At 45.0% G+C, this 25,963-nt stretch overlaps 1 protein-coding gene across 3 annotated transcripts in view; it reads left to right on the top strand.

Moving 5' to 3' along the window:
- The window catches only part of Rols (zinc-RING finger and ankyrin repeat domain-containing protein rolling pebbles), a 61,628-nt gene that overhangs the window by 12,810 nt on the left and 22,855 nt on the right, over window positions 1–25,963 (top strand). The window contains exon 1 of one of the 3 annotated variants that reach the window (XM_076775967.1): window positions 16,249–16,718. The exons of the other annotated variants lie outside the window; for them this stretch is intronic. Within the exon in view, the coding sequence (XP_076632082.1) occupies window positions 16,655–16,718 (64 nt within the window). The 5' untranslated portion in view covers window positions 16,249–16,654. Of the gene's footprint in view, window positions 1–16,248; window positions 16,719–25,963 lie in introns of those variants that run through there. 3 annotated transcript variants of the gene reach the window in all.

Genomic DNA, 25,963 nt, shown 5'->3' with positions numbered 1-25,963 from the left:
CCAGGGGCGATCCGTTGCCCAACCTGTCCGGGTGCATTTATCGGCGCTCGGACCTGCAACCCGCGCCGCGACACCTCGCCGCCCGGATCACTTGCACGCGTGTTGGTAAAATGTAATCGAGACCCGTTATTGTTACAGATCGTCGGCCGATATTAACGGAAAGCAATTTGTACGGGACGGCGTGTCACGTTCGTTCGATGTTTTATAGGCTGGCCCGGTTTTTTTCATCCACGTTAACGGGGCGCGCGATCGTAACACGGCCGATCGCTTCAATTTCGAATCGAGAGCCGCGCGGCGACGTTTAACGCTGCCCGGAGCGCGTACGTGCCCGAGATATTATCAAACGCGAAGATTTAAAAAAGAAAGAGAGAAACAATATACGTGATTATGTTGTGCAAGCGCGACTGTTTGGTGATAAAGAGAAAAGAGCTCGCAAATTCACCTTTTAGCAAATAAAAGAATAAATAGCATTCGTCTTATTCAACACGGTATGCTCTTACGTGTAATAGTTATACTTTCCGTAGGTTTTGCGTTTACCAAAAACTTTTGTATGCTACTGTATATGTACATATATTGTTTCCTTTGGTGTACGATAAAGTGCACGCGCGCGCGCGCGCTCGTGTTGTCTGGCGCACGTGCACAAGCGTGCCTATCTACGAGAGGCGACTCTCGTACACGCTGAGATCGAAGTGTATCGGGCCTTGAATGAAAGAAGGATTCGAACGACTGAATGAACCGAGGAACGGCCGAGTGTCCCCGTGTGCGTGGAAGGAGAGACAGCGTGTAGGAGCGAGCGTGGGCGTGCGCACGCGTAGCTGCGAGCCGTTTCACGTACGCGCACACCTCCACGTGCACGCGCGACACTTGTGCTCGCGCGCATCGGCGCATCTGCTGGATTTTAGTGCTTCGGGTCGTGGACACTTGGATGGCCAACCTGACCGCGCACGGCGGGGTATTTGTAGCCACGGGACTACAAGCACTTCGAATTTAAACTTACAACGACAAAATTCGAGCGAATATTTTCAATTTTTATAACACTTTTTAATTACGGTCAGGAGCAATGATTTTTGACGATGGTTTGAAATCTCAAAAACGAGGCAAACAATAGGACTGTCGAGGTTCTCATGGAAATTGGTATAGGGAAGTTTCTAACATAACTACTAAAATATAATATGGCTAGTCCAATATGACCGATTTATTTGTTTTGTATGTTGAATCTATGGATGTAATTTAATGTATTGAATACTAATGAACGAGAAGAAAGACTTGTACGGTGTAAATTTGTGAATGTAAATGAATAAAAAAGATGATTGACTCTAAATTTTGCGAATAATTCTGACCTCACTCCGCCTAACAAATGAGGATTAACATCGTTGTCAGTATTAAAGACGCTGTCCCCGTATCAACGACTCATGACAAGGGACGAGCTCTCAATGTCCAAAACCGGCGTCGACTACTTTTGTATCGGCCGTGGTACCCGGCTAAATGAGGATCGCACGTACGAGGAGTTCGCGTATCGATCGGTGGATCCTCGACGCCATGTGTCAGCCGGCTATTGAAAAGCGAACGCGCGCGCACTTCCTCGTACATTGTGTTGCAAATGAACCTCTGTCCACAGAACCAGCCGTGAAAGTTGCATTCACGGGGACCCGTGAAACAGACTTCGTTCCTCGAAACCGATCCACGGTCCGACTGCTTTCGCGTATACTCGATGAAAGAAATTATAGTTAGACCGTAAAAACCGTACGTTACGAGTACGTGGGTGTTCGAGGGGGGAAAATCACTTGATCTAACTGCGCTAACACTTTCTCAACGCGAAAGCAAAGATGCGTACGAAAATATGTACCGTAAGGAGCAAAATTTATTCCATGAAAACATTTGTATCAACTGAAATAATAATAATAACACGATCATTTTTTTCTTGAAAAGTCAAGGCATCGTACAGTACATATTTTACAAAAACATTCAATATCAACAGTTTCTATTTACCGACGGAGTTAATAATCGAGAATGTATAGGGCGATTCTTCAGTCAGTAGACTCGAGAGGAAAACAGCTTGTATCGGCTAACATAACAATAACAATACGATCACTTTTTTTCTTGAAAAGTCAAGGCATCGTGCACTACAAAGTGAACTAAAAACAATTTCAATATCTAAAATTAATGTTTACTATCGCATGTGGGGAATAACAAGTTCGAATTTTGTAGCAACCTGAAATACATTGTCACGGGTTTCCACGGTGCGTCGCTCGTCGTAGCGTGAAATTCGAGGCGAGCCTACTCGCGCTCGTCCAGGGAATCGTCCTGACGCTTCTGCCTCTCGATCCGTCTCGATCCGGTCGGTGGATATCGACTTTCGCGCGATTACACCCACGTGACGGGTCCGTTCGCTCTAAATCGTAAGAGCTGGACGCGGTCCTGGCGACACGTCGGCCTGTTGTAGTTGCATACTTACGCCCGGCGACAGGCTTAATTCGTGTTCGCGTGTGCACGGCCGTTCGTTCATTCGGTCTCATGAATGCAACCCGCTGGAAAACCGGTGTCTCGTTTCCTTCTTCGTTCCCTGCCCCTTCGTTCCCTCGTAGCCTCGCTATGACCGCGTGTACACGGACGTGCAAAATTACGCTCGGGTGTATGCTCGTCCACGAACCGGTGGGACACCACGTGGGCGGACTAGGTATCCGCGTTATTGGTCTGCCGATTTGACGGTATGTGTTTCACGGGGTCTCACAGGGTTTGGGTGGCTGCAGGTAGCCATTCTGTCTCGACGAAACGTTTCGCGTGGATTCGACGACCCTTTCCAGTTGCCAATTTTTTCGTTCCAATGCTCGAAGGATTTTTGTAAAATTTGTTACGACAACGTTACGTGGAATATTTCCTTGCAATGTAAATTTGAAACGCGAAAGTCCTTAACCTCGCCCGGGAGTTTACGAGTAGGTTCGTTGGGTCGAACGGAAAGCCATGCATTTTCTCGTTGACATTTAACTCCTTTTCGAAATATAATTACACGATAAACATTATGTGAGTTGAATTCTCGATCGGACAGATACTCTTAAAAAATCAGGTTTGCTGTGTGGCAATTTCCGCTCCGGCGGACCAATAATTCTGTTCAATGGAAGGTTTAAACTTTCATTAAACGAAGAAAAATCATGATGTTCAAGATTGTGAAAAGGTGAGGCGAGGTAGTTCAAATTATTGCGAAACTACTGGTGTTTCTCTAGATAAATTTGATTCGAACTCGTCTTATGGTGGAAGATGAACTCCTCTTTATGTACTTTAATTAGCTTAAATGCACTTCCGGAGGGATGTGCACAGGCTGACGAACGATTTATCTTTTCCTTCAATTATCTCGACGTTCGATGACGGTACATATTTTACAATATTAAATTTAATTTCACAAATATCTGGGGTTTCTCCTTGCGCAAAGACTGAAAAATTGTCCTACTGAGGAAATAAATGGTATATAAAATAATTGGAGCGCTTGAGAAGTAGTATTTAAGAACAATTCTTATCTTATTATTATTATGCTTGCCTCTAATATGGCGATGCAATGACTGATAATTAATATAATTGAAAAATGCCCTTCGCGTGGTAAAATTAATTGTAGATGGTAGCCACGTGTAGATACACGAAATGAAATTGATTCTCTTATATCGATCCATTGAATGAAATGATTACGAATGGTTTGAGACTTATTGAGACATGTGACTGTCGTGTCGATATGTATCAATTACATCAAGTTCGATACCTGTTTACAATTCTCACCAGTAATAAAACAAGTGGCATTGCGGTTAAGGCCAACTGCATACACGGATGGGCAAAATTCTTGTCGAGATAAAAATATCAAATAACGAATGCAAGATAAATCATTTTTTATTTGTTATTCAGCGAATAAAAGTTAAAATTTCGATAACAAATCGCTATGTATTGTGTTTTTATTCGTCATCTATTATTCGAATAAAATTTTGCCCTTCGTCGACGATCAATCACAATTTTTAATTCCCCAGTTGAGTGATTAAGGAATTCAAGCGAACCAGATATCGTTTAAATCATAATCTATTGGTGCTGTTGAAACGATCGATGTTTTAAGGTTGCCTCTATGTTTCCAGAGAACACAATGAACCAATAACAGTTAACTCCTTCAGTGTCTTGGAAGCTATGCGATTAGGAGAACAATTTGTCGAATCGACATTACGCGATACAAAAGAAGGTGTAATGATAACTGTCTTTCAGCGAATTTATGTTATAGGACATTGTATTGGTCTCGAGATAGACGTAGATACGTACGATTCTATTAACCAAAAATAAATCTCCACCTAGGAACCATTGTCATCAAATATTTCTTCCACCATCCTGGTGGATGATTTTAAAAAAATGTTAAACACGTTCATAGCTTCGTTTTCTATTTTCCTCTGCTCTTTTTCTACCTGTCTCTATTAGTCTTCCGTTCACTCGTCGATTAATCATACTCGATCACACTAATCGATTCCTGCTATTTTAGTATTAGAAAGTCCGACCATCGAACGGTATCGTAACAAAAATTTCACGTGACAGAAAATCGGAAATTCTTCCCAAAGGGGCACATCTGTAACAGTAAATGAAAACCTTTGGTCGCCTCCCAACGGACACCCGATTCCCCAACAACAAACTCCGCGTCCCAAAGATGGAGCCCCGCCGTATACCCGGCTAGAATTTCACGAACCAGACGAGCATGAAGAAATTCGTCACGGTTCACGTTCGCTACCACACACCGTTCATCGTTCATTTTCAACCGGCAATTATCGCTTCTTGCGTTCACGATCATAAACACCGTCTCCCTCGCGATACGAAGGATACTTTTATCGATAGTCGCTGGGGCCCCTTGACGCGAGGGACACTCGTGAAACGCTTAACGATCGGGCCCCGCGTGGGGTCTAAATAAATTTGGCTCGTCCAGCGAACACGTTCCTCGACCGGGGACCAAATCGCGAACCGAAGAAGCAGACGCGAGCTGCGGTGCTTTATGACGATCTACTCCTAAAATACGGACGCAAACAACCGGACAATATACAGGGTGTTCGGCCACCCCTGGGAAAAATTTTAATGGGCGATTCTAGAGGCCAAAATAAGACGAGAATCAAGAAAGCTTCGTTAAACAGTTATTAACGTTTAAAGTTCCGACTGTACTGAATTTTTTTCTCGAAAATGCGCAAGATTTCGGGGGTATGTCTATTGACAAAAAATGATTGTAATTGACTCCCGCAACCGAAAATAATTTTTTTAGAATTAATTAAAAATTTTTTTTTCGTCGAAAAATTTGGGCACCTACCCCCTGTCGATTTACCTTAAAAATTCGTTTTTCATTTTTAGTAATTTTGTTTGACACCCTACAGAAAAGTTGTCTAATACTTTTTTGTAGGTATCCATGAGCTCTACTTCAGAAAAAAGTTTCATTGAAATATATTCACAATTGCAGGAGTTATGGCTGTTTGAAAATTGGACCATTTTTATGATGTTTTTCTCATTTTGCAAGGTCAGGGACCAACTTTTCAAATATTTTTACGATTTGCACATATTCTCCATCAAAATACGCGTAGTTTGCTTTTTTAAACATTAAAATCGTCCAATCCGTTCAGAAGTTATGACGTTTTAAAGATTCGCATGAAAATTCGGGCAGACATTTCTGGCCAGAAATTATATTTTCGGTAAGGAATTTTTTTCTCGAAAATGGTTAGGATTTCGAGGGTATGTCTGTTGACCAAAAATGCTTGCAATTGACCCCTGCAACTAAAAATAATTTTTCCAAGACGATTCGAAAGTCTTTTTTTTCACCCAAAACTTTCAGCACTTACTCGAATTGTTTTCTCGAAAGTGGATGGGATTTCGGAAGTATGTGTATTCACCAAAAATGATTATAATTAACCTCCGCAACCGAAAATAATTTTTCCAGAACGATTTGAAATTTTTATTGAACGATTTGAAATTGGTATTCTTGATTCTCGTCTTACTTTGGCCTCTAGAATCCCCTATTAAAATTTTTCCCAGGGGTGGCCGAACACCCTGTATATAAACATACCCAAACATAGAGAATTGTGTAATAGACTCCCAAAATCAAAGCTTTGATAACATAGCGTTGCACGTATGTGGCTAACCGGTACCGAATTTTACGAGTTTGATGAGATTTGAAATGAAACAAAGGCCAACATACTGAGATACGAAGCAGACCAGGAACAGGAACATACACAGACACGTGAGTGCAATTTTGATGGTTCGACGTCCGTTGAAAATTTGCATGGGAATAATTTGGCCGTCTCTGGCGACAAGTAGCCTGGAAACGCCCTTGGCAAGAAGAAGGCTCTGGTCGGAAGGGAGCATGATCGCGCGTGCATGCACCGGGTATAATTGACGCGGGCGCGTGTATCCGTCGCGGTTGGACGTTTAAGAACGATGAGGTGTTATTTCTTCCTGAAACACGCGCGCACGATCGCATAACGTTCGACTCGGCGTTCGCGTTCGCGTTCGGCAATCGTAATTAGTATCTTAAGTCCGCTCGAAGGTATATTAAATGCGGCACACGTACGAGCGATACGTTCCGCTACGGCCAACGCGCGGTCGTATTTTCGATCGGGGTTTTCACGCCTTTTATATTCCGTGGAGGCCACTTATCTCTCTCGGTCGACTTCAACCGTTTGTCGTGGCTCGTTAAGAAGTTCTTGTCCTTCGATATCTCGGACGTTCCGTACTTCTGCCCCCGAGGAAACGTTCTAATATACAAGGTGGGGCGTTCCGGAGATAGGTCACCCGGATAACACGTTTATTTTTCAAGATAGAAAAGCACGTTCGCGGAGTCCTTTAATTTATGGCAGACGTGGTGTTAGCATCAAGGACACTTCGAAGTCAGAAATTCTGCTTTATTTTCTGATAGTTGAGATGCAGCGGTTCAGAAATTTAGAGCCAATTTTTTATACTTTTTGGATCGACGTTTCTTTGTACGCTCTATTATCGAGTCCCCTGGCGGATTAAACGAGATATTGATCCCTGTAAACGAGACACTATCGTTCAGGATAATGTTACACGGAACTCATTTGTAACATTAAGCAGTAATCGGAACCATTCGAGTTTCGATTAACCGCGTGCAACTGTGAAAAATAAAACTGAAATATTGTGACTCGCGTTCCGTGCCAAGCTAATAGTTATCGACTGTGCTTAAACATTGATAGCTCTTAATATCACGCGTGGAACGATAGCTGATCCGGCCTGTAACAATTTAACGCGATCTCTACGACCGCTCGATAAATAATGCGGCGGCGATAAATAATACTTATCGCGGTAATCATAAGTTTGACTGTTTCCTGCCGTTGCATCGAGCAGATTTATCGCGACGTCCGTGGGGTCGGAACGCCGTCTGGAATTCGGGGCATTTTCATTTAAATCTCCGCGCGCGGTTTCGGACGCGTCGCATTTTTCTCAGTCGCGACGGAGATAATATTTCGGCGCACGAATTTACGGAAATTTACGAGTCCGTCCCCCCCCCCCCTCCCCATCGTACACACGGTGGTTCTATCTTCCGAAACGAATCTCTGCGAGCTACCACAGGTCCGGTGACCTCAAGCGCGTGAAACCGATTCGATGGGAGGAAAAGATCCGGTGGAACGCGGGGGTTTCTACGCATCGAGGAGGATTCCTGAGCGTCTACGATCTTCGCAGAGGAACTACCTGTCGAATGACGTGGCCTAGCCACATTTTTTCGCCCCCCAAACGCGTCATTAACCCCCTCGACTGGTGGGATCGATCCCTAGGCTATTCGAGACCGTGTGGTCTTGACTTTGTTCAGCGAACCGTCTTTGGAAGAGTCCAGCGAATTATGTGAACTCTATACGGGGGAAAGAAAACGCCCTTGCAATGAAATACAGGATGGGGTGCTTGAAATACTCGAATAAAAAATTAAAATTACAGGCTGAGGTCGCTTTTGGCTCGTTTGGAACTGTTTTTTCCATATATATATTGAATTAAGTAACAACGCAGAATGAATTATTAATCTTTCCAAGAAACATGATGTTCAACGGATTGAATATCTAGGGTACTCCGTTTTACGATGACGCGAAGGTTACGGTTAAAATTAATTGCACGAGTATAACGGCAACGCAAGTTAAGAATGTAATGAAAAATGTAAGGAAGCGTGTAATAAAATGTTGAAACGTTTGGACACCCGCTGGGATAAAGTAATATCCTAACGTAAAGTATGAAATATCTCGTAAAGCGTTGCGTTTTCAAAGGTTATGACTCGATGGTTTTACGTGGAAAAAGAAATGGTTCGATTTGAACAAGATAAGTACGCTATGATTAGAAAAGAACTACGGGTTGTTGGAGTTTCCAGAATTGGTCAGTACGGAGAAAAGTAAATCAATCGAGTCGCAGTTTCCGAACGTCCATTTCGCTGTACGTCGTCGCGAGAAGCTAATTAAATACTGATTATTATTATCCAGCGTCGCGCACCTTGCATTACCGTGATAAAAGTGGCGGCCTCGATCGTCGTTTATCATCCGTCCGGCGGTTTCCTCGGGGTACATAAATCGCGGTAACAACGAAATGAATAGGTGCGTTAAATCGGTCGGAACGTTTTACGAGTTACTAATAAACGTCTTAGCCACGGAGAGATTTCTCCCGGCGCGCGGAACATCCGCGATTCTCGTCCCTTTTTTCCACATCGTCGCCGGGCTGTTAATAAACGTGAAAGTTGTACACCGAGCTCAACGCATTGCAAAACGAGCCTCTCCAACCCGATCGTTCCCGATATCCCTTCTCGCGACACTTCGGACGAAATTTTAACACAGATATTATAAATAATAACTTGGGAGTTGGCAATCAAAACGCTACAGCGATCCACCTAAGTGTTCCAAGTGTATTTAAACACTATTTATTTTAATAGTGAGAAGTATCTGGAAAATTGTACAAAAATTCTTCGCATCGAAATGAAAACTCGACCTATACCGGATTACTGTCGAGCCGCGGACCCAATTTCGCGTCAGTTATCCGGGCGCTGGTGTAAAGGGGGCCCATCGCGAGACGGTCAAGGGCGCCGCGTACACAACGGTTAATTGGTTCGCCGGTGCTATTTGATGTTTTAGTGCCTAGACTTGAATAACGCGCGATCGCATCGGTAGCGCAGGAAATTCGAACGTGGGCGAGCAATCTCGTCGCATCGTCTCCTATCGTGACGAGCGATTTAACGTTTAACATTGCCCACGCACCCAATTGTACCTAATGCGTCGGCAGGAGCAACGAGTAACGCGAATAATTTCCTCTCATCGACCGTTTGGAATGTCGCCCGACATCGCTATAAATAGTTTTTACAGTTTCGTTTCGCTTTGCTTTTTGACCCATCGCCCCTCGTCGGTTTTCTTTTTGTTTCCATCGGTTCGATCGGTAATTGCAACCGATTATAATTACCCTGGTCGAAAGATTTTTCGATAAATTACCAACAACAAGAGCGAACGAACCAAGAATAAAATAAACTCTACAATTTAATGTTACGATTGCAAACTTTCCCAGCCTCGTTCGCCTTCGGTTACCAACGTTTCAGCAATAAATTTTATTTATTTATTTTATTCCCTAGTTAACGTCCTTATTAAGCGAGCGTAAGTATACAGGCGCTTGATTATAAACGCAAAGAAAGCAGGAAATGGTAAATGTGTGATAGGCGAAGTGCATAAACCAATCAATTTCTATGTTTCAACCCTGACGAAAGCTCTGTTTTTATCGAGTAGAAACGAAACAAAAATTTCTTTTAATTTCTCCCACGTTTAATAACAAGGATAAGAGACCAATTTCCCTTCTTTCCATATTTAGTAATGTCAAGCATATAAAGCTAATGTATTCCGTTAATAAACGTTTAAAAAAAGGGACGTTCGCACGATTTCCTCTCGAAAGTCGATACCAAGGATAAAAGTTCTCTCGCCTAGTCTCTCGTTGAGATCGGCTCCCGGTTTTCTCTGCGAAAGAACCCTCGCGCCGTGTCCGGAGTGTCTCGGTCCAGAGAGCAAAAGACTCCGGGTGGACACACCGGACATAATCTCCAGTCTCTTCGAAACGTCCCATAATTACTCAGCGCTTCTTCGCGCGACGCGTCTATGTGGGACAGGCTTCTCCTCTCCGGGGCCTGTTATTTACGTTTTATCTTTCCGTCGCGGTTGGCGTCCGGCGGACCCGGCAAAAACGCGGAATATTCAATTACCAGAGACTTCTCGTGTAATGGAGTCGCACACTACGGTACCGTGCGTATTCGACGGTGCCCCGTAAGGGCCACCGAATCCATCCGACGGAGTGCCGTGGCGCAGGGGGCACTTTTTGCTCGGTGGAGTCTGAACCTTGTGTCGGGGGCCCGTATAAGGACCGACTTGCACGGTACAACACACCGGAGGAGAGCCTGGTCCCCCTGCCTTCCACACGGTACACACGATCCGCTATACCCGTGGTACCGATACCCGGCTATCTCGTCGCGGAATCATGCGTAGTTAATTTGTCGCAGCTCCCTCTCCCGTGCTGCCGGGGTCATTTTTCTTTCCCGCTGCCCTGGCTGACAGAAGCGCCTTGCTACTTTTGCCCGGGGGACCGACCTCTGACGTTCTCCCATCGGCGTAAACGCGAAGGGACACCGTGGACATTGAATAACGGAGGCACGGAAAGGTCAGAGCGAGAAGATTACGCTCCACGGTAACTGGTCTACGCTTACAACAGCCCTGGGGTCACTCGGATAGATTGAATTTCATCACCGTGACTTTGTTATGTAGGAAGCTGTTTCAATTTAGTTTTGTTTTTCGTTAAAATGTCTCGTTGAAAGCGACAGACACGGTGCTGAGATCCGAGATCTCTATTTCTAGCCCCTGGTTTTGTGTATATTTATTTCGACCAAAAGGTGGGTTTCGACACCTTTGTGTTTGGGTAGGAATGACTGTGGAATTAATCGTTTAAAGAGAGGAAGAGCAGAGAAAACTATCATCAAATATCTCGGTAGTTGAAGTAGTTTGACACTAGACACGAAGCATCGAGAGACAACTTGCGCTCGATCGTCCCAGATAATTAATTTCTCCCCGACAGCCAGTGGCAGTCGACCATTCGATAAGTTGTAATAAACTATCGATGATATCGATCCCATCGGAGATCTTCGGGCACTTGCTAACAGAGATGGGAGCCTGAGGCCTGCTGGGGATTGAACAGTGGCACGGATCAGCTTTTATTCGCTCCGACACTTATGACTTCAAGAATAACTAATGTTTCCGTTCTGGTATCGCCGTATCCCTCATATGAAACTGAACAAATTCTAAAAAACTAAATTTGAAGAGGAGTCATACATTTTAGAGTACAAAAAATGAGCACTAAGTCACTAATTTATCATTGCCTAAAATTAAGGTTTTGGGGTAGTAGTCAAGGGACTTAAGCTGCCCCCTTGTATCCGCCACTGGCCCATTCACCGAAGGGTTAACGCAATAAAACGTTGATTTCTTATTTTTTCATTTTTGAGCCAACTTTATTCCTTTGGGGACTGGTCTATCCACGGTCAGCGACGATTCGTCGTTAAAAGCGACGGGTTCGTCGAGCGAGGTGCTCGTTTAATTACCGATGCTCGTTTCAGCGTGGGCTCTCCGGCTTCGTTGCACTGCCACAGGCCCGATCCCGGTCCGCCCACCCGCATCCGCCACACTGGCCTACGTTGAAAGGTGCAATATACACTTATATATATGTACATATATATATATTTGTACATATGCTCTCATGTAACGACCGAGGCAGACCCGTCCGCCGCGCTCGGCTCTTTACCTACACATTTTTCCACGGCCCGAGTACGAGTTTTTACTTTCTACCGGCGTGGATTTTTCGTTCACGGTTCAAACAACGGGAATACTTTCGCGAAACAAAGCGCTGGTTCGGAACTCCGGTCCAACGTTTTTGCGCCGCTCTGTGGGGCAGCCTCCTATTTACGTCACTCTTTCCATCGATGCAATTACTCTTTTCACACGCTCTAAATAAACTTCTCATTCAATTCCAAAAAATTTTATTTCGAAAAAGATCTGACCAGGTAGATCGTATAGCGTGTCAAAGACAGAATTATTTGTCGCGTCCTCCATCGTCCTTCACGGAAAAGGAACTCGAACTTCCTCCGCGCGCCCAAAAGAGGAATGTTTCTTAAACAACTCGTCGAGGTCCTCCTCTTCGCCTTGTCAGTGGCCGGGTTCGGTAAATCAAACATCGAGTTTCCTACGGTGCCATCCGCGGAGCGAACCTTCCATCTTCGAATTCCCACCGAAATCCCCCGTGGCTCTTACCAAAGGAGAAATCAAAGGAGTCCTCTGGCGAGCGCTAGCATTCATCACCGATCCCGTTCCACGTCAGCGCCCGGTGGCTGAATTCAAACGAGACACCCATGCGCGCAAACACACCTCCCGCCGTCGCGTCAGGTAAGACCAGAAGAGGAGACCGGGTTCGCCAGCGACCGGCAGACGGTCGTCGAATTCATCGTCACGTCCGGTGTGTCTTTTTTCCCCGGTTTTCCCGTGCGGCAATATCCTTTCCCCGTGGTTGAAACCTGTTACATGGCGCGGCGTCGCGCACCGGGAGCCCGGGGGCCCGTGGGCCCCGCAAACCAGCGCGTAATAATACGGCTGGTAGGCTGCAAGGTAGGTTGCTCCGGTGGCGTGCGCGCACCAGAGAGGCTACTTTAACCTGTTCGTCGCGGCGTTCGAGATCGGGTCACTCCGGAGAGGGGCATCGCTCTCGGCCGAGGCAGCTCGCAGCAGCGAGGACCGAGCGCGAGAAAGGATCGACAGGGATCGTGATCGGCAGCTAGACCAAGGATAAAACGCTACGCTCTGAATGCCAACCCAGCTTTCCTGGAACACATTGCCTCGCGTTTCTTTTCACGTTGCTCATCGTCCACGGATTTTTCCGCATCCGCAGATCCTTTGTCGGCACGCCTCGCACGCGAAATATATTTACAGACTTTTCCAATAAGATCGGCACGACTATAGATCCTCGACTCTTGTAATCTGATGTTAGACGCGAAATTACGAAAATTCTTGTTATATTTGTACGTTTCGATCAACGGAAGTCTTAAGGTTGGGATTCCAATGGGATCGATAGAACTTTCGATGATCGTAGCCGCCATGTTGGTTATCCGCGTAACATCTGTTGCTCAACATGAAATTACGAAAATTACTCTTCTAGGAACGTCGTATCGACCCTTTATCTCGCGATAATTTACTCAGAGTGGAACAAATTATGAATCTATATGGGACCCCTCGTACATGATCAATCGCACGACTATAAATACATGCTTCGAACCAGCTGGAGCAACTTGTCTTACGATGGAAAGCAAAATAGTATGCTGCTAGCCTTACAGTTGGGTCAAGGGCTGAACAGATCCTCGTCAGAAGTCTTGCATCCTCATAGCCAGGCACTGAACAATAGCTAGCCACTTTTTCTTAGCTAGACCTAGGTGTCACTTAAAGTTCTAGCATACATAGAGTTCACAAAATTATTTACAAACACATTAACCCAATTTTGGGACGTGTAAAAATTGAAAAGAACGGTAAACAACCTCTACGTCCTGCTTCCATTGTACTCTTATTCCTATCTGACGACGAAATGAGATGTGCTCTCGTTTGAGCTATGATGTCCACGATCCCGGAGCCATCAAATCGATAACCATTTGCTCCGGCAAATAATAAAGATTCCAAGGTGTATGTATATTGCATGCATCGACGTGAAAGTAGAAAGTGCTGTTCCCGGCACGGAGAGTCTAAACACTGAATAGCACCGAGGTGTACACCTGTTCCGACGGGCCGAGCGGTTCGTGGCGTGTCTTTTCTAAATTTATGCGCCCGTTGCGTCCTCGATTTCGGGCCCCGGAAAACCGGGATACGTTTCTCGATCCCGGGATCGACAGATCCGCAGATTACGCGGTTCCGTGCTTTGTTCCGCGTCGTTTGCTGGGGGCGTACGCGCGTCGATACGCGTGGGGGTGATCCGCGACGCGAATACGCGTCCCCTCGGCTACACTTCCGTCGAATAATCGCGTAGTTAGCACCTCCTGGAGTGTAACTGACGTGTTAGAAGGTGGGCGACCTCGCGCGTTCGCAGCATCGATTAGTTCATTCTGGTATTTCTAGAGGATCCTTGACGAGGATTCTTGAGAAAAAGGGGTGTTGGTAATTGGACCATCGTTTCTGGGAATCTGGATTAACTTGGCAAATGTAGACACTTATTTTTGAGTCGGTGGATCATCAGGGAATCTTTCTAGAGCTTCGTGAAGTATATTATGGTAATTACTTTCAGTTTGAAATATCGATGAGCCCCATCGTCTGTAATTGGACCACGTTTCTGGAAATCCATCCCATCGTGCAGAGTCTGGATTAGCCTGGCTGGGGATCGAATAACAGAGGCTGGACTGTAGACTCCGAGCTGCGCGCGGATTACTGTTTAGGTGTCCTGGTTCTTGATGCGTGCCGTGCAAGGACTTCGAGGGGACTTAGCATGCACGTGGTATCTAAATACATTCACGCCTCGCGGATAAACGAGCTGCCGCGTCAACTTCTCGGCATTGGACAGCTGAACAACAGTAGCATTCCCCCGGAGCGCGTTATTACCACTCGATACTGGTCGTAACTTTGTTTTATTAAATAAGTCGGTTGCATAAGCCACTGGACGCTTGCGTACTTACACTTTCTGCGTCGCATTCGGACCCCGATCGTATTCAGAAAAGTTGAAACGCAGTCGAACGAGGAGATTTGCAAATGTTTTCCTAGCGTGGCTCGACGCACCTGGATTAAATCTTACAAGGGACGCACTCGACTTGTCCCCTTCGATTTTAATCTACCTCCGCGAGATGATAGATTACGAGGGCCCCCGTTGCTGCGTATGAAATATCACGTGCAATAACTCGATAATTTTATGCGGTAATTAATATACGCAGTTTAAGTTATTTACATCGATATATATTATGGATATCAACTTTTTAACGTCGACGTGGCTGTGGCGTAAGCATTCGAGGTCAGATATTAAAGTTGTTCATTTTTACTACGAATAAAATTTATTCCAAATAATTTGGAACACTTGAAAACTATTTTTTTTTTTATCCAGAGAGAACAAAGAACGTTATTTAATGGTTACTGCTTTGGTCAGCGAATTTTGAATCGGCCTGTATCTGCGGTAGCACAATTAAAATTCCACCGTGGAAAAAAAGTAGCCCCGAAAAAGAAGCGAGCCATAAAGGGGGAGTTGCTAGAGAGCTGCCCTCGGAGGGCAGAAGAATGGAACGAATGCTCTCTGGAATATATTGCAATTCCCAAGTTGTTGAACCTACGCGACGACTGCGTTATGTCAACAACGATGAAGTCATCGTGATAAGAGTTGCAAACATTCTTGTCCTTGGATCGAACGGATCGCCTAGATCGAAATGATTCTGCCGCCGCGTTCTAGCGAAAGAGTGGCATGCTTTGTGTCGTTGTGCATCGTCGAAGATCCCTTTCAACCGTAGGTACGAGACCCCGAAAAAACAGGTGGGTTACAAGGGCGTAGCCCCGATTCGAAAAGGACAGAGGGCTCGACAGCCCCCCGAAACATCGGTTAACATCATTCGTCACGGCACAACTGTCCCGTTGTCCACCTGCGATCCACACAATGACCCAACCATCCAACAACGGTGATGTCAGACTGGAAGAGTCGCAAAGCTGTCCTTGGATAGAAACAGTCACCGTGATTAGAATCATTTTACTCTATCCCCGGGTCCTATCTTGTTGCCGCGATAGAAGTAGAATAATCTAGAGATACAGCATCTTATCAGCCACTTTTATCGACGCGACGCTATTTTTCATCAAAAGTATCACACAAGCTAGCGTTCGATAAATGGCGACTGCTTTAACAATTTCAACGGTTTACCTAAATTGTGGTATTCGTTTTATTTCGATTCAAAGTTCTATCGCTTTGCATGGACCGTACCGTATTTTGAATCGATCTGTATCACCGGTGGCACAATTAAAATTCCCCCGTGAGAGGAAAGGGCCCAGGGCCCGGGGAGTCTACGAGGGCGTAGATGCGTCGTCCAGCGAGCGAAGAGCAGAAGACTCGACGGGCAAACCGAGACGCCTCCCGTGCGCATGCGCATACGCGCGCTACCAGACAGAAAACCAGCGAGGAAGAACGACCGTGAGGAACGGGACGGAGTCGTCGGGCAACCAGCATCTATCCAGTCAAGCCAGTCGACCGGTCGGACAATCGGCCAATCAGGCGTCACGCGAGTAGACCGGTGCCGAGGTGGCGAGCTCTCGTCTGGCAGTCAGTGCCCGACCAGCGTTCTCGGCGTTGCGATCAGTCGTCCCTAGCGTCCTCGTTGAGCGCATTTGCCGAGTACACGCGCGCGTAAAACACTCCGCGAGTTCACCGACACGTACGATGACACCCCGGCGTCGGGATAGTGCGTATGTTGCTTTGGTCCGAACAGGAGGGTCTCGTTGACCATCGCGAGACCTGGTAACCCGAAGGACTCCGTCACAGTCGCGTTAATCCAGTGTCGACGAACCGCGATCCTTCTGCTCGCGCGTGACCGTGTGTGTGACCGTGCGATGAAAGAAACGAGCCTGCCACTGGATTAAGGCGCCCCGTAACCGCGAGAAGATACGCCATGGCGCCCCCAGACAGGCATAGATCGCCGAGGCCTGGCTCCGGACTCAGCCTCTCCGTGCTCGGTGAGTTTGTACGACCGAGCTTTTTCCAGCCACTCCTGACGATTTACTCGCGCCACGACTCGCCGTGGGCACGGCGTCCCGACGATAGTTCGCGCGCGGGAACAACCTTTCACAGAGAGGTGTCGGTTTGTTTCTTTCGATCGACTATCTTCGCGGACTTGTTTCCCATGGCTTTTGGACCGGTAATAGAGAGCATCGACGGGGAGCGTTGGGCTCTGTGGATTTGCGCTGTCAGCCGTTCCTTCGAACGCTTACGGAAGGTCTGTTTGCGGTCAGCCAAGTGTCACTGATCCGATCTTCGGATGATCTCGGTTTGCTCGCTAACTGGAAACACGGGATCACAGTTTTCACGGGGCTGAAAGAGGATCACAGGGTTCCCAAGATCGTGTTCAAAAGAGACTCTTAATGACGTAGAGTTTCTGGGCATCGTACGCTCGTAGGGGAGCCAGGTCGCTTTAAGTACAATGGAGAACGACGATTCCGATCGGGAATCCCTATAAGGGATCCGAGTGATTACAGAGAGACCATATTCGCGTTAACGGTGTGAGCAGGTGCATGATTTTTTGTCTTGTCAGGTAGTACGCGAGCTTATCTTTCGACTCGATCGTCTGGCGGTTAATGCAAAAGGTACTTTTTCTGTCTGAACGGGATCAGACGAAGCTACTCGAGGCGAATTGTTGGATTATAAGATTAAAACGCATCACCACCAAAGCTTAAACTTCGTTTTGGCTCGCGATAGTTTTAATTAGCGAAGAATGCAGTCAGATTCGAGGGGTTCGACGACCAAAGGAATGCTGAGCGTATCGCGCACCGAGCGAACAGGCTGATCCAATGGCGCTTAGATTGCGCGCTGTCCGTTATCATCGGGGACGCGATTATTGGTATGAAAACTTTCTACAAATCGACCGCTACAAGGTCGCTATTAGCATGGCTCCCGTTCCCCGGTCGTCGTTTATAATGGAACGTGATTCGTCGTCTTCGTTTTGTCTGAGTCATTCCGTGTCAAATCGGACAAATTTTAAAGCGGCATGTTCGATTTGGATCAAATTCAGATATAGCTTTTAGGGATATTTACGTATACGCGAAAGAATTTTTAGTATTGATCGTTGCCACGTTTAAACGTATTCAAACTTCAGGCAAATGCGAAACGTTGCCTCAAAGAGTATCCGATTTAGCACGAAACGAACCCCCTGGTTCTCGAACCTCGCAAAATCGATGCGCTGAATCTACACGATTGGAGTCTGGGTTCGAAACTGAAGAGAGGAACACTAAAACGATGAAGAGTCTAGCCATTTGTAATGAGGGGTTGCCGTGCGCTCAAGATTGCTCGACTTCCAGCGCGAGATCACTGTAATTTTTCCGTCTGGAGGCTTTAAGCCGCCTCGATTCAATTTTTTCCCCTAAACTCCACCCTGATCGTCGTATCCGTTAAATGCGTTCTCACTCGAAGGTTTCTTCGATCGTTCAGGTTCATTCTTACACAAAGAATCCGTAGTCGAATCATAAATTTAACCGATTTCTATGTAAGGGATATGTTTCGTTTAGTGATAGACTCCTCGGTAAGGTCTGCTAAGTTTGTCTCCTTTACTGGTCTTCAACCGAGCATCAACATTCTCTCTGGTAGCCACTAGATGTCTGTTAATTAAGTTCTTCCTCGTTGCTGAGCTTGATCTAAAGGTTGTACACATGGTAGACTGTTACCAGCTTGCAGTCGCGTCTAAGGCAGGTTCTGCTGGAACATCTGTAGACTGTATTGTTCGATGAATAATCCCGGTTTCTGCTGTACCAGGAACTGTACATACTTGTTTGACTTAATTACTATTACCACTAGTTTCTTTCCTTTACTGAAGCTTCAACGTTCCCTCTTATAGGCACTAGATGCCTGTTAATTAAGTTCTTCCTCGTTGCTGAGTTTGACCTAAAGGCTGCACACGTAGCAGACTGTTTCCATCTTGCGATCGCGTCCAAGGCATTTTCTGCTGGAATAGTCATCATTGCCTTCATTGTTCGGTGAATAATCCCGAGTTCTGTTGTACCAGGAACTTGTAGAACACCCTGTACACGTTTGATTTACTGTACCGAAGTAGTTCTTCGTCCGTTACGTCAGAGGCCCCGTCCGTTCGAGGGGGGACTCGTCGCGACGCAAAATCGTCTGGAAAGTATCGCGACAAGTGACTCATTCCAGGGACGAGTCGCGAAGATTTAACATTGCCCCTGGACGAGCGGAGCGAGCGACACGACGGAAAACTGGTCGCGTAGACGCGCGGAGTGGAACCAACCGCTTCCGTTTTCGGAACGCGCGTCCGACAGGTTCCCAGGAAACTTATTATTTCGAAAAAGGGGGGCATGCATGAAACGCCGCCGCGGTCAGCGGCCACCTGTTGCACCCAATTAAATGGCGTAATTGACGCTTGGTTTTTGGAGCGTGACAGAACGCTCGCGTTTGTGTGGATAGTCATTATTTTCGTTACCGATCAACTTCTCTCTCCTTCATCTTTCTTTTTTTTTTCTTCGCTCCGCCGTTTAATCGCGTTCTTTCTTCGCGCTCAACCCACCCCGCTTTCTCGAGGCAAAAACGGTCAGGTTGGAGGTGTTCTTATCGATTTTCCATTAGGCGGTTCTTGTTTCTCTTAACCTTCTAAGGACTGCTACTCTGGGCGGCAGCCATCAATCTGGTTTTTTTCGATTTTTTTTGTTTAATCTCCTCATGCGTCGGAGACTCTTTTGTTGCGCGCCAGTTGCGTAAAGTCTGTTGATCGGTGGAATTACGTGGGTTAGTCTCGGGGGCAAACGGGGCATATGCCCTCGGGGCGCCATATCATGAGCAACGATGGGCCGCGAGCACGGACAAGCAGTATCGATTACTCGCGGTGAGGAATCGCAGCACATACGACTCTCTCGATATCGACATTAATCGAATTCCAAACGACACCTATACGCGTGTATCGAATCTTTATATTTGCGTGGATTATCAATGCAGATAATCATTGATAACTTGGACGCAACTTTTTACGCAAGAAGCTATAACTTGGCTCGCTTTACGACATAATCTCTCTCCGAGGGAAGGCACTAAACGCGGAAACATATCGTCACGTTACGTGAACACACGAAACCTGTAAAATCACATATGACAGTGGTTCTTAACCTTTTCACGCTCACCACACTGTTAGAGGAAAACACCTGGCACAGTTCTTCGATACGAATAGCTATAGTGATCATTTTAAATTTAGAACAACTGTGGAAGGTAAAAAATCATTGACTTATAGAATAAAAATACTAGTGGCACGCGTTTATAATTACGAGACTTCGTACTGTCTAGCGCCGTACACGTGCATTCTTTCCATGAATAATTCGTTAATCGTTCACTGAATTGTTTATTCGATTCACGGTTCAAGAAAGTGTGTTTCGACAAAGAATGAGAGACCTGTGAACTAACTGAGCAGCCACGTGTCCAATGCAGTTTACAAGTTTCGAGACAATTTAATTCTATAAGGGTGTAAAAACAACTCTGTTTTAGAGAGATGCCTTTTTAAAAATATGAAAACCTTTGCTTTACTGCCATAATGTTCCGTGACGAGAACCCAACGAAGTTCACTTAAAACAATTCTATAGGATTTACGCATTACGTTATTCCCATGGCTCTGCAGGTTCAGCCATTTATTGTTTAGTTTGACAGTAAATAATTTCTTTAAAAAATGACGCAACAGAGAGTTAAAATCAACTGTAAATTGACTTTTATATTTTTGAGGGCAACGTGTGCCCACGCGATGTGAGAATAACGCGTTTCCGCCTTAACTGCACAGATCGTCCCGATAAATTTATTTTTATTTAACGCCTTCATGGCACAAGTATGAGGAAACGAATAAATGAATATCAAAGCATGAAACGAGACGTACAAAAATGCATAGGAGGCAGCTACAATGCTGTTACTAATATCGAACCTCACCTTTCATAACACACGAACACCTCTTCAATTCGCTACTGAATCGTTCGATAAATTAATCTCAGTTTAATTTTCAAATTTTAACTACTTTAGTTTTCAAATTTGTAATATCTTCATGTATTTCTAAACTTATTACACTATAAAACAATTGGCATTTTAAAGAATCTGTTGCATGATAAGAGGAAGAGAAAGATGACTTTATGAATTCACGTGGGTCCAACAACTAAATTAAGATTGAGAGTCCACTTAAGGGTTAAAGATGGACGCCGAATGAAAATCCCATCTAAGTATTTTTATTTCGTGAAACAATTATTCGAATAAAACGAAACAAAGTGGTCGATAAATTAAGAAGATCGAAACGAATGGAAAATGTGTGCAGCACGTGCTGTTTAGTCTCGAGTACGAGGAACGCCATCGCGTAAAAACAACGGACAATGGTAGCAGTGTGTACGGGACGACAGAAACACAGATGGTTATCTGTGAAATTTTGTATCTAGATAAAAAGGTTCATTTCCAAAGAAAATTATAGCTAAATAACAAAACGATCTAGAGAAAAATTGTTTGACCGATCAAACGAACACATAATCATTTCGAATAACATCTAGCCAAATAAATTGATGCGCCATTTTTCAACTGCTCGAGCCTGAATACGAACCTTCAAAGTGTTCGGATACTTGACAAGAAATGTCTCCGACCACAGCGTGGCGTAGAATCGAGAAATTGCAAGATTCCTGTCTTGCTTTGCTCGATGTGTCGAGTATGCGAGTGACAACCGACCCACACCGGATCGTATTTTTAATGGATGCGTTCACGGCGCGCGTCATCGACAGGAACTACCAGCTTCATTGAAAATACAGCGTACGGTACCCGTCGGGGCCGTTGCCAGTCGATGAATCAAGCCTCACGCGACGCTGTCGTTCGTCGCGCGTTTTCTTCGCTCGGGAAAGGATTCCGTGTCCTTGTCGGCGTCGAATCGACGCGGAACATGAATTTTATTTGGCTCGCAGAAAATATTATTTTACATTACTTGGCTGGGTAACGGGGAAGGTTATCGCTGTTTTACATATTCCGGTAAAATCAACGTCACAATGTCATTAGGCGATAAAACGCGTCACTTAGCACGTTTCTTGGGCCTTTTTCACGTCTACTCGCCTAACGAATGCCACCGAACATGAAGTTGAATAACTCTATTTGTCAGAGAAATATTGGGAAATGCTGTTTTAGATCCATTAGCTACCATCGACGTTAAAATACATCAGTGATTATTGCCTCGTTACGTTTGGAAAATTTGAGATCTTTTTTTTTAATGCGACACTTATTAGACAGTTTGCGCTAATGTTTATACGTTGCTTGACCATTAGCGGCCTAATAGCCTATGGTAAAAGAAATCGAATCTTTTTCGTCGCGAAGGTAGATAACCCCTCGAGATAACGGCGTTGTATCGCGCGGGGAACCTGTCGTTCGAGCTGGAAACGCTTTTCCGCGGTGAATTATGTCGCAATCAATGGAACGAGACAGCACGTGACAGATTGCGAATCGATCGGGACCAGTTGCACAAATTAAACCATTCACTTTATTCTTTCGCCGCGAGCCAGTTATCTTGTCTCAACTGGCCCACCCTCTGCCCTGGGTCCCCTCCATAGTACGTCGTAAGAGATTTTCTTTCTATCTCGCGGCGTAACCGCGATCGGGGATCCAGTTTCTGCGACTTCCTGCTCGAGGGGTTTGTCCTTCTTTTTCCTTTCTCTGTCTCTGTTCGTCGTGCTTCGAACGCTCGTTATTTCAGAGGTGCGCAAAGTTTGGCCCGCGGGCAACTATTTGCTTCTATTTATTTATCAGGGCTTCATAGCGCACAGAGTGGATTCAAATCAAGTAGCCTATATTTTTCGTCGGATCTTGAAGAGCAACTAAACAAAATTTTATTGTGATTGGACGAAAACGGTAGGAGTTACAAGGAAATCACAAACACACAAACTTTAAACATCGATAACTCCGTAAATAATAACTTTAGTCAAAATTGGTTCGAATGAATGTTGCACAGTTTGTACGCGTGAAAAATATACGAAGGTCAAATTTATTTTTTTATATATTGTACATTGATATTGAATCGAAGTACATTACTTAATTTTTGTTTGTATTAGAAAATTGGCGCTCAGAAAATTGTTTGTTTCGTTTGGCAAACTAGCGTGTAAGGTTGTGCACCGCTGCGTTATTTAATTGCCGTCCGAGCGCGCGGATTATGAATGAAACGCGGCGATTAGGGGAGCGTGGAAATTTCAGCGACCGTTTCGAAACACGCTCGACGTGTTCGAAGGCGTTACGTAATCACCGACAGACAGCGTTTGGAAGTTCGATTCCGGGCGGCGATTCGAGGTCCCACGCGATTTCTGACGCGATACCGATACTTCGCGGCTGTTATTATAGGTCACCCGTTATCTTTCTACGAATCTCGATAAGTTACGCCCGATAAGGGCGGCCACGGTGCGCGCGATTCGCTTTGCGTTCGGTCATGGGATTTTTTTTTATTTATTTTCACTTATTTTATTTAACGAGTTCAGTCGCTGCGTAAAAACCAAAAAATCAGTAGACGGTTTCAACCTTTAGGTGATTCTGGAAAGCACTGTGAATAACAAACGAAAAATATATGCCGAACAATTAATAAATATCGCGTGATAAAGTAACTTTGCAGAAATAATCGTATTATTCTATCGCTTGAGCTGTTAATCTGGTGCTTTGGCGGAGGTAATGAAAGATAAACCGAAATAGAAAGAGTAGAACAAAAAAATATGTACGCTTTCGTGAAATTAAAACTGGGTCGTGGTTTTATAATTTTCTGCCTCCGGTTTTAGAAATGTACCTCAGAGTCCACAGCCGAGGAGTCGGATAATCTTCGGTGTGTTTGAAGAGGATCGCCTCGAAGCGATAATTGCACCGAGCTGCTTCGAGGCGACTACGTTTAAATTTCTGTAGACTCTAACCTGTTAACTGGGCCTTCTCTCAAACAGAAACTCCACGTGAAACTATGATTAAAAATAAACAAACCGCTGGCCTCGAAAATACAAATATGATCTAATTTATTTATAATTTCCACGGGTTTCCTATTCCTTTTAGTCGCCTTTTACGACACGCAGGAATTACGTTGGGCCTATTCTAACCCCGGACCCACAGGGGTGTTACTAGTATTATTATTACTTAAAACATGAAACGTTTATTGATTCGAATCTTCTTGCTCGATCCAGAGGCATTTTTAATTAAAAACTAGTCTTCCTCGATTAACAGATTAAAATAGTTTATTTTTTTCATTTCTGCTCATTAAAACTTTCACGATAAACATCGTGCAATCACGAACTTCCAGGATCCGTAACCAAGGAGACAGATAATCTTCGTCGAGTTCGTAGAGGATGGCCTCGAAGCGATAATTCCACGGAGCTGCTTCGAGATATCTCCATTCAAATTTCTGTAATGTCTTCCTCAAACCTTCAATTTGTAGATAACTTGTATCGACAATCTCACGAGACTATCATTGATTCCTCAATGAACGTGATAAGGTTCGTTAGAATGAATATTTTCTTCGAACGTACATCGTTTATAAACAATTCGTAACAAAAATATCCTCGAGTTTACGTAGTTTATAAGATGTATTGGATTAATTCCCGATCTTGACTGCCCAATTGGCACCACTTTCGAATTGTATCTGACAAAGTTGGGCAATGTTCTACATCGTCCACCGATGCCTTTCAAGTTGTAACGACATTTGCCTCTTAAGGATCAACAGTTTCTTGCTTGTTCTGTCTTGCATTTTCTTCCACGACGCTCACATTAGTGAGATTAGAGCCACCAGTTTTCGTTTCCTCGCTTTTCTAGATGCAAGACACTAATCTCGATTGTCCTGTAACTTGTCGGACTTAACTATGTTTGACTTCTGACAATTTTATTCGCTCTTATCTTTTAGCTTGAATCAGACGCGTGTGTCACCCTCTCATATTTATCACTTTCAAATTGTAAGAAGTTAAGAAAATGGAGTCGATTGCTTGGCTCGTAAACGATTCAGTTATCGAATATGGTTCCCGCAGATGGTTCAGTACGAATAATGCACCGTCGTGGACTATTTTCGATCTTTAATGATAAATTCATCCCATTTCCAACCTTTTGCTCCGCCAATGCCAACTACTGGTACGTTTGTCTCGGTACGGACGCGAGTCTGCCGGAGTCTGGGCTGTCGCGCGGGTAAGAATAGAGGCGGAGGGTCGGGGGGCGGACACCAGTCCTACCAGTCGTGTCTGGGACATCCATTCTCAGAAACCTGCCAAGTTAATAGCCGATGTTCCCGCACGGAGTAGGAAGTCCGTCCGTTGGCCTTTCGGCTGAGCGTCGCGGCGGACCGCAGGCTCCCCAATTTCGAGCACACCGCCTCCAGATCTTTCCTCTCGCGCGGGAACACGCTCATCTCGTCGCGATTAAACCAGTTTTTACCGCGGACGCGTTTCACACGCACTCGCTGACTCTTAATTCCCCAAGATTATCTGACGGTTTATCTGGCTACGCGACCACGGGACCGTGGAAGCCCGTAATTCCACGAGTTTCGCCGCGTTGCTTTCGAAATTTCAGACCTATCCCTCGGAACTGTAACTTGAAAGACCAATTGTACCTTTTCGATGCAGCACAAATCATTGGAGACGTTAGTTTTCTACTGGATTTTGAAAGGGGGCTTTAAATCGGTATGGTATACATGATTCTTAAAATGGACCCAGACGTGATTCGTAAGTTGAACATTTGTATAAAGGTGAATAACTGTGTATTAATATTTGCTGGTGTCGAATTTCACCTTTGTTGTACGCCATGAATATGCCAAACTTGAATCGATGTTCATTTTAAGAATCATTACTGTAAGTTCTTGTTCGAAGGAGCAAATGAAAAGGAATCTGACGAGACGAGATTTGTAAGGCAGATGTGGCAACTGACAGTTGACAATTGATCACCGATTGCTACTTGTCGCTCGGTGTTTTCGTTCGTCGTATATTATTCGAATGAAATGTCCATCGTCAGTCTATTAGGAGCCAGTACGTTTGCAATGGCTCGATCGAGGTGGCATCCGAGAAAAAGAGAAAGTTTTATGGAGTATGGATAAAAATTGACTCGCGGTCGATAAAGATTCGTCGGGGAAAGGGACGGTTGCGTAAGATCAATTATCGAATAACAAAGCAATCGAAGGCGCGAATACGTTCGTCTTGCTTTTCGTTGAAATATTGAATCCGATTAGAAGGAGGAATTATTGTCAAAGAGTTAGTCGTGATAAAGATGC

The sequence above is a fragment of the Colletes latitarsis genome, chromosome 10, assembly GCF_051014445.1.
Source record: "Colletes latitarsis isolate SP2378_abdomen chromosome 10, iyColLati1, whole genome shotgun sequence".
NCBI lineage: Eukaryota > Metazoa > Arthropoda > Insecta > Hymenoptera > Colletidae > Colletes > Colletes latitarsis.
This window is presented reverse-complemented; position numbering and strand designations above follow the sequence as displayed.